At 39.1% G+C, this 9,919-nt stretch overlaps 1 protein-coding gene across 1 annotated transcript; it reads left to right on the top strand.

The window, feature by feature from the left end:
• Positions 1–2,356: 2,356 nt before the first annotated feature.
• LOC141445418 (caspase drICE-like) lies at positions 2,357–9,645 on the top strand. The gene is made up of 6 exons (XM_074111259.1): positions 2,357–2,475; positions 5,446–5,589; positions 5,969–6,102; positions 6,290–6,580; positions 7,773–7,902; positions 9,335–9,645. The coding sequence occupies exons 1-6, from the start codon at positions 2,468–2,470 to the stop codon at positions 9,444–9,446; spliced, it is 819 nt and encodes a 272-aa protein (XP_073967360.1). The 5' UTR covers positions 2,357–2,467; the 3' UTR covers positions 9,447–9,645.
• Positions 9,646–9,919: the final 274 nt, after the last annotated feature.

Consider the following 9,919-nt stretch of genomic DNA (forward strand, 5'->3'; position numbering starts at 1 on the left):
CTGATATTTCAGAGGGAAATGTTACAGCATTATTTTTAACTAGTATTTTCCTATGGCCTGGTTCATGTCGATTACTTTCTGTTAATCAAAATCAATCAAAAAATAAGTAAAGTATCATATGCAGGTGTAGTCGAAACTTTGCGTGTGATAGAAGTAGGTGTATAAGTTAATTAAATACACACTGAATATATATAAGGAGTTTGCAGTTCGGCGAAGTAATTTTTGATTTTTATTTGTATAACATAAAATAATTAAAATAAATAAATTAAATAAAGTTTAGCGTGATAAGTCCTGCTCGTGATATTTAAGCATATTATTTTTTTTAAACAGATCTTCAGCTAACTTATATTATTATTTTATACCATTGGAACAGTCAGTGCCCGAGCTCGATACGTTCGGACGGTTTTTTCTCTATATCCGTTACTTATAAGCTACGACGACATTCGGCGTAAGTAAATATTAATTCAGCAAAGTAGAGACGAGTGGGAGAAAAAAAGGGGAGGCTGTTGCCCAATTGTGGGACAAGCTACAAAGCTAAATAAAAAACGCTATGTTACACTCTTTTCTGGAATTTGATCTAGAACAATATTATATGGCAACACTGCTGCACACAAATGGGGGAAACCCTTGGGTTACGCTTTACTTTTGTAACAATGTTTACAAATACAATAACAATAACCGAGTTATGCCTCAGAGCAGTTTTAGTCTGACTCATAACTTAACTCAAAAGTTTTATTTACCACTAGCTTTTACCCGCGGCTTCGCACGCGTAAATCATTAGATACAGCCGGGATTTTATTAAATTCTCGTGGGAATGCCCGAAAATTAAATCGTGTTTTCATTGACGTTACATTAAAACAATCATGTCAAATTTCATGACTCTAAGCCCAGCGGTTGTTGTTTCGAGATTTTATCCCTATCCCGTGGGAATATTTATGTTTTAATCCTGGTTATAAAGTAACTTTCCAAATCCGTCCAGCCGTTTCAGCGTGAAGAAGTAACAAACATACTTACTCACTCACTCACTCACAAACTTTCGCATTTATAATATTAGTAGGATTTTTGTTATTCTTCTGATTTGTTTATAGCTTACTAACTTTGCCCGCGACTCCGTCTACGATACATGCGTTTAACACTATCACGAGTATGTTTCCGCCACGTTGTGCCCAGCAGTGAGACGAACATAGGCTGGGATGATGGTGATGATGATGATGATGAGGATTATGTTTCCCAACTGTAAACCCAATCATACTTGTGATAATCTAAATTGATTCATCATCATCATCATGTCAGCCGAAAGACGTCCACTGCTGGACATAGGCCTCCCTCAAGGCTCTCCACTCAGACCGGTCTTGTGCTTTCCGCATCCACCGCGATCCCGCGATCTTAACCAGGTCGTCGCTCCATTTTGTTGGAGGTCGGAATCAAAATGATGATATCCGCAATAGAACTAAGGTTACCGACATAGCTCGAAGAATTGCGAAACTGAAATGGCAGTGGGCGGGGCACATTGCTCGCAGGACTGATGGCCGATGGGGTCAGAAGGTTCTCGAATGGCGTCCGCGGACCGGGAGACGAGCTGTCGGCAGGCCTAAATTGATTCCCAAAAGATATTTTGACATTAACTTTGAATATTTAAGAAAATTCAGCAAAATACCTACATTACAAATTGTATTTTTCAACCGACGAAAAAAACGGAGGTGGTTCTCAAGTCGACGCGTATATTTTTATTTTATTTTTTATGTATGACCACGCATAAATTTTTACATAGTAGTTCAATTTTGATAATTCTTTTTTTATTGGAAAGCGTATACCCCGAGGGTGGTCCCATTAAAAATTGGAAAAAATGTTCCTACACTAAGAGTAGGAAAACAGGGGATGATTGATTGTTCAGTCACTGATTGTACTGTATGACCAGGCATAACTTTTTACAGAGTATTCTGATTTTTATAATTCTTTTTTTATTGGATAGGGTACTCGTATATCTTGAAGTTGGTATTACATAAATTTGGAAAAACTACCCCAAGGGTGGGAGAAAAGGTATAAAATAAAAACTTATTAACAAAAAAATTAAACCGCCGACAAAACTGAAAAGCAAAAAATAATAAAACGTACCTAGGTATACTTTACTTACATATACCTAAGTAAGTGAATTTCGAAAACTCAAGACGTGCGAGCACGGGTTTGAACCCACGAACCTCAGTTAGTGAGGTCATAGGTCTAACCACTAGGCCACCACTGTTTTAAGTATACGTTGATAAAGAGCAATTTCGAGTATTGTTTATTGAGGAAAAAGATGGTGTTAACTAGCGGTCTGTAACGGAAGACTCATGTTTCATGCAGTGTCATTTAGACAGTTGACAGGAACGCTACTGCTCCTTTGTCGTCTCCCTGTTTGTGTTTGTCCTAGCATCCCACTGCTGGGCACAGACTGTTTAATATTCGTTATTTTTCTTTTGGAATTACAATGAGCTGGTAAGTTTGTAATTTGCATGACGTTTTTTCTCATGTTTTTATTTTCAAAAGAAATCATAACTTTTATTTCAAAAAATGTTTTTGTATAAGGCTGTTCTTTTTTCGATTGTACTTGCATTTTCATCCAGACTAGATATCGTTTAACGCAAGCGTAAGGACAATGCTGTCTTCCGGGATAAAGCTATCTTTTGTGTTAAAATTGCAATTGGGTACAAAAATGTGTATGCCTACATCTCATCATCATCATTATCATCTCAGCCGTAGGACGTCCACTGTTGTGATTGGTTTTTAGGAGTCTTTTTGTATTTTTTATTTCAACTCCAAATTTGTTACTTTTACGGGTATCCCGTGAAACCACGAAAATACAAACTGGACATGGATGCACAGAAAAACCAGAAAAAGAGACCAGCGCTGGAAATCGAACCCAGGTCCTCAGCAATCCGTACTGCGTGCTATAGCCCCTACACCACCGCTGGAATCTAGACATGAATTTTTCCTATGCATATATATCTCAGGTTGCTTATTTCTACTGTTGGACATAGGCCTCCCCCATAGACCTCCAGTTGCTTTGGTTGGAAGCGGGCTTTAACCCTCATCCGTCCATCTCGTTGGCGGACGTCCTACGCTACGCTTGCCGATTCGTGGTCTCCATGCGAGAACTTTTCGATCCCAATGGCCATCCGTCCTCCGTGCTATATGGCCTGCCCATTGCCACATCAACAAGCTAATTCACTTGGCTATATCGGTGACCCTCGTTCTTCTACGTATCTCGCTTGTTTCTGATTAATCACATCTTAATGTTTAATTGTTAATATGTGATTGATCAACAAACATCCAAATGACTTCACAAATTTTCTTCTTTATACTTACTATTAGTAGGGTATGTTTATTAAACAAAAGGGCTTATATAGTGAGTTTGTGATATATTTTTAACTCGACTCTCCTCGTGGATTCCCTTACTAAAAATAAGATCTGGTTGAACTGAAATTCCGGAAGTTCACCAAATTGTTATGGGATTTCCCAAAACATCGATATCTATACTTGGTTTGGATAGGTATTTAATTAAATGTAAACAAACTTCAGCTTTAGACGGTTGGCGGTCCTCTACTGTGCGTTTTTCCAGAAATTTCCTGCCTCGCACAGCAAAACTCTGGAATGAACTATCGCCTGCGGTATTCCCGGACCGATATGACCTTCAAGTTTTCAAGAAAAGAGCGTACTCCTACCTTAAAGGCCGGCAACGCACTTGTGACTCTTCTGGCGTTGCAGGTGTCCATGGGCGACGGTAATCGCTTACCATCAGGCGATCCGCCTGCTCGTTTGCCCCCTATACCATAAAAAAAAAAAAAAGCTGCCATTCGGTACATTCAAGGGTTTCAAACATTTTACTTATCTATCATCGTAATACAAACTAGACTAGTGTATTTCAATACAGAAATGTAAATGTTTAGATAGTTGGGGGAATTTCAATATTTAAGACACCAATTATTATTGACGTTGTTTTGTTTACATTTAGTTAAATATCAATCCAAACCAAGTATAGTTGTGGGTCTTCGGAGGATATACGCGCCAAAGTGTCCTTACAACTAAACCACCAGGAAACGGCCAACCTTCCGAAATACTTATTGCTTGCATTTGTCTTTTATTAATAATAATAATAATAGTTAAATTCATTTATTCAAGTAACATTACGACTCATTTTGTTGTTGTTGTGACTCATTGTGTCTATCCAGAGCATCCAAAAATCTTTGTCGTTTCAAATAATCTTAGATTTCGTTGAGGAAAGTACGCATTGCTAATAAATAATAGTACTTAATATCTATGGCTATCTAGTAACTCCTATGGCTTTACGCGCCAGGCGTCTCACCAACTTAACCACCCTTTAATATATTCATTTTTTTATTTTCTTGAGCAACAGTATTGCTATTAAAAACAAATAATATTAAATACACATGTAGTTATTACAGTTAAAATATGATAACATTGTTGTGGTTGAATCACACAAATTATGAAATTTAATGGTAAGCAGGAAAACTGTTAATACTCGTAATAATTCATTTGTTCTATTGTGATAGTAAACTAATATTTTTTCCTTGAGTATTATCAGCATGATAGTGTACAGCTACTACGCCGTCGTGGCCGGGGCTTCTTTTAGAAGTCCGTAGACAAAACAGAAAAGTACACAATTTTTAGTTTTTCCTTATCCTGATATCCTTACTCTTCATCCGGCGCTTCGTCCGTTCATCTGTCTGACTGTCTAACCAGACCCTTTTAACCCCCGACGCAAAAAGGGGTGTTATAAGTTTGACCGCTATGTGTGTCTGTGTGACTGTCAGTGACATCATAGCTCTCGTACAGATACATAGAGATGTGATTTTCAATTGAGAGGTTAGCTATTTTAAGTGCCATTTAAACCAGTTCAGAGATATTGAGAGTTGATATTAAAGTGGCGGAGGCATTGACATCTGTCTACTAGACTGCATGTTTCTTTACACTAAAACGGCGCACAAAATTATACAAAGAGCGGTTTTGTGAACAGTTCACTATAGTTTGTTGACGTCCGTGACAGCGGTTGTGTCAAAGTAATATTGATGATTGATGCGCCGCGCGTTTTGTTCCCAACAGCCAGTATAGTGCTGTAAGTTACGTAGACGGGCCAATCAACTATTTTACCCACACTTTGGGCGTCCCCTGCGTTACCAAAATTGTCTCTGGCGTTACCAAAAAATCGTTCTTCCAACAAGATATTTCACGTTTTAATAGGTTGAACTTACGTGTGGCATGTATTCATGCATGTACATTATCTATTAATTAAGTTATAGAAAAAACATGTTTATTTACAAAAATCTGCAATTGTCTGAAAAATGTCGCGGACAGATCAGTGTGGGTAAAAAAGTTGATTGGCCCGTCTACGTCGATGGGCCAAGGTTTATTTTCAACTTTTTATTTATTAGTAGTTTTTTTTTACAGGCAAGTATCGTCAAATGGACCTGTCGATCGGGAGCGGTTGCCGTTCGCTTTCGACCCCAGCGACTGGCACTACGACATGTCAGGACAAAAGCACATGCTCATCTTCAACAACTATGAGTTCAAAGATAGCGTTTACTTCCGATAGTAAGCAACACAGATTTTACTGACGCTTAAGGTACACGTAGCGACTTGCGCCGCGTAAACGGCTTGTGCAAAAATTGGCGCAAGAACTATATGGCGCCCAAAAGCCATTTGTGCTGTATTTGCACAAAGTATTTGCGCAAATTTAGACTTGCAGAAAAAAATATCCAAGTGTACTTACATTTGCGCAAATATCCTTCCAACATTCTTTACATTGTACTTGTGCAAGTAAAGTTGCGCAAATAAATTGTCATCTACGTCTTTGACTACTTTAAGTGTAATATATCTTGCCGGATTTTTCTCAACAGAGGTTTTTCCGAACCGGTGGTAGATTTTTTTAACATTTTTAAGTGGAGTTTTACTTTGATAAATGTGATTTCAGTGGGAAGCCATCGACGCTCTACGGCACCGAGTTTGATATGCAGCTGCTAAGAGGAGCATTCTCTAAACTTGGCTTCGATGTCAAAGAGCACGTGAACAAAAACTACGATGAAATTCTCAACATCGTATCTAAATGTGAGTGAAAGATGCATCTCTCTCTCTTTTCGCCATCCCGCTGAAACTATGTAATATTTTGGGATAAAAACTATGTCTTTCACATGGTTTTAAACCATGTCCACACCCATCTAAATCGATTAAGCGGTTTGCATGAAGAGGTAACAGACAGACACTTGGACAATACTTTTGCTATTTGGTGTTTCAGTGAGCGGACAGGACCACAGTGGCACTGCATGCGTGTGTCTAGCAATATTGACGCATGGTGCGGACGATGACCTGGTAGCAGCCGCGGACCAGCCCTACAAGCTTAGTTCACTGCTGGGCATACTCCAGTACGGTAATGCTGGGCTAGTGGGCAAGCCCAAGATCTTGCTGGCTCAGGCGTGTCGCGGCGGCAAGTACGATACTGGACGTGTGCAGCTGGACAGTTGTAGCTCCAGGAGTACCATTCTCCCCACCCATGCTGACACGTTTGTCCTCTATTCTTCTGTCAAAGGTAAATTGTCACTTTTAAGTACTGTCGAGGTACTATCCTAACCTAAAGTTTTCAGCGGGAGACATTTAAGAAAAAAAGAATTTTATTTGTCAAAATTTGACACAATAGGAAAAATACATTACACCATTCATAATCTTATGTCTATGGTAAAACTTACATAGTTAGAACTCAGTTAGAAGGAACAAAAGGAAAGAAACATGCTCCTTTCATTCGCTCAAAGGTTGACTGGTAGAGATCCTTCAAAGGGATAAGGTCACTGTTACATGTATCTCACTCAACTCAACATTTGTAAATCGTGTTTAAGAATAAGAATAAGAATGGTTTATTGGCTGATAAAATAGATACACATAAAGAAACACTGAGTTAATATACTTTGCTTCTTGTTTGTTTTGTTGTCTATTGCTGTATAAATAAAGAGTTTACATACACACTTGATCCTCTTGATCCTGCTTGATCCTCCGGCAATGCGGAGGGATGTTGCATCTCTCTGCATCTTGTACCACATTATCATGGGGTGTGTTCAGATGAAATGGGAGTGGGCTGGTCATGTCGCCCTAAGCATGGCTCGTGGTGCAGGGCAGTGGTAGAATGGAGACCGTGGGGTGAGACACGCCCGAGAGGAAGACCGCAAATGCGTTGGTACGACGATATCAAAAGACTGGCGGGAACAAAGTGGTTGGAAACTGCTCAAGACCGGAACAGATGGCATAAGCTGAAGGAGGCCTACACCTTAGAGGTTGAGAACGGCTAAAGAAGAAGAAGAAGAAGAAGAAGAAGAAGAAGAAGAAGAAGAAGAAGAAGTGTTCAGATGAATTATTCGGATTGTTGCCTGCAGCTAGGTTTCACTACCGTACTTCACGCAGGCGTCAGTCATTTCATCCTCACCACCGTGATGATTGGCAATCTAGCACCGTCCGCTTTAAGCGAAACTTTTTTCCACGCACGACTAAAGTATGGAACCAGCTTTCTGGGACAGTGTTTCCGGAGCGGTACAACTTAGAGGTCTTTAAAAAACGAGCCTATCAGTCTCTCAAAGGGCCGGCAACGCACTTGTGATACCCCTTGTGTTGGCAGGTGTCCATGGGCGGCGGTGATTGCTTCCCATCAGGTGACCCCATGATCGTTAGCCCGTCTTACATAAAAAATACTTTTGCTATATGTTTCATGACGTTGCACTATGTTTAACTTTCAGGTCACCTCTCTTGGGGCCACATGGATGGCTCGTGGCTGTTCAAGGAGCTATGCCCCGTGCTAGAGGGCGCTCATACGGAACTGGATTTGCTGCAGATGACGACAGTCGCCGCTGGCCTCGTAGCGTGCAAGTGAGTAGTGTTCTTCTCTATGTACAAATATAAGCCTGGTTCATCCGCTCCCGTCACTAGCTTTTCCTAAATAATCCATTTCCTGATATGTTTCCCAAAATGGGTTTCTCCCAAAAGACCAAACTTCGAAATGACCGTTCCCGTCACTACCTTTTCCTACAAATACACTTACGTTTTGGGAAACGGATATCAAGATAAGCGAAGGTTTACCCTTGAAATGTCAAAAAACTTTTAATCGAATATCAGTTAAAAGTCAACTATCCTATTTTTTCATTTCATCGAATATTCATTACCTCGAATTATTATAATTAGTATTTTTAAATCACCGATTTTATTTATCTGCAAGTATTATTTAATAGATAGTTTACTTGGCAGAACTTCATTTCATATTTTATTATTACATAGCTTTTTGAATGAAATTAATTCTTTTAGGGTCGCAGTTTTAACCTTTACCTAAACTTTTTTTCTGTGAGCGATTTATTTTTGTTGGGGTCGCAGTTCTTACCTAACCTAAACTACTTTTCTGGTAGCGATTTATTTTTATTGGGTTCGCGGTTCTAACCTAACCTAACCTACTTTTCTGGTAGTGATTTATTTTTGTTGAGGTCATAGTTCTAACCTAACCTATTCTCTGGTGTTTTATAATAATACGTCGAAGAAATAAACAGCGATACTTAGTTGTTCTGCCTCATGAACTTTGTGCAAGGTCCGCCCGGATTGCTACCACCATCTTGCTCGCTAATCCTGCCGTGAAACAGCAGTGCTTGCACTGTTGTGTTTTGGCGTGGAGAGTAAGACAGCCGGTAAAATCCTGGCAATTGAGGTATCCCATCTTAGGCCTCTAGGTTGGCAACGCATCTGGTGTTGCAGATGTTTATAGGCGGTGGTGATTTCTTACCATCACCAGTCGAATAAAAAAAAGAAGAGTTGATGCAATGTATTTTTAGGCAAATAACAATTTTAATTTTAATATGTAATGAATAGTCGATGAAGTGAAATAACCCCAAGAGAAAATATTAGTATTGAATATTATATCAATTGTTTTCTATGAAATAAAATTCGATAAATAGTTTGTCGACATTTTAAGAGGCACCCGTATTTGTGAAACCTCTTTAAAATATGGAAAATATGAAGCGGATCTTATGGTACATGGACGCTATGAGAAACGGGTCTTTTGGAAATACGGGTATAATGAGAAACAGATCTTTTGACATACGGATGCTATGAGATACGGATCTTTTGGCATAAAGATGCTACGAGAAACGGATCTTTTGGTATACGGTCTTTTCTTTTAGGAAACTGTTATTTTGGAACGGGTGTTTTGGGAAAGGATATTTTGGGAAAAGGATGGAACGTTCCGAAACCGATGGGTGCAATGGTTTTATAATATGAATGTACAATTCAACATTGTTTTCACTAACTTTGTTAACAGATACGAGACGTATGTGGATGGTCGCCCGGAGTTGGGGAAAGTCAAGCAGATGCCAGAAATTCATTCTACGCTTACAAAGCTACTGCGCTTTTCTAACAAATCTAAGAAATGAAACTTTATCGGGTGCTTAGCAAATAGTGTTTTTATTTATAGTACCCTACAGGAAGTAGTTTGAACTATCAAGTGAAAACATAAAAATATTTTATATTACCAACGTATTAAAAAAAAATTGTACGCACACTACCACTAGTAATTTTTGTGTAGTTTGACAACATGAATGTCAAAAAAGTGTGTACGTGCGAGCGTGTGCGCGTGCGCGCGTGTGTGTGTGTGTGTGTGTGTGTGTGTGTGTGTTTGTGCGTGTGTGTCAGCTCCGACGCACGACTGAAGAATTATTATTGAATATAAGGCTTAAGTTAGCATCTCCAATACCCCAAATCAAAGTTTCTTGCCAACCTGAACCTAAAAACCCTCCGATTAAACTATCTAATTAATATTTAAGGGTTAATTCATGCAAACTAGATAGCGATAGTTACTGTAATTGCTTTCAGAATAATCCCGGAATCATGGATAACGGATAATGGC

Source organism: Choristoneura fumiferana, chromosome 2 (assembly GCF_025370935.1).
Source record: "Choristoneura fumiferana chromosome 2, NRCan_CFum_1, whole genome shotgun sequence".
In the NCBI taxonomy this organism is placed as follows: Eukaryota; Metazoa; Arthropoda; class Insecta; order Lepidoptera; family Tortricidae; genus Choristoneura; species Choristoneura fumiferana.

Excerpts from the sequence above, each read along its gene's own strand:
- LOC141445418 (XM_074111259.1), top strand. Across the intron at positions 5,590-5,968 it reads GATAGCGTTTACTTCCGATA|TGGGAAGCCATCGACGCTCT; the intron begins GTAAGCAACACA and ends ATGTGATTTCAG. Across the intron at positions 6,581-7,772 it reads CCTCTATTCTTCTGTCAAAG|GTCACCTCTCTTGGGGCCAC; the intron begins GTAAATTGTCAC and ends TTTAACTTTCAG.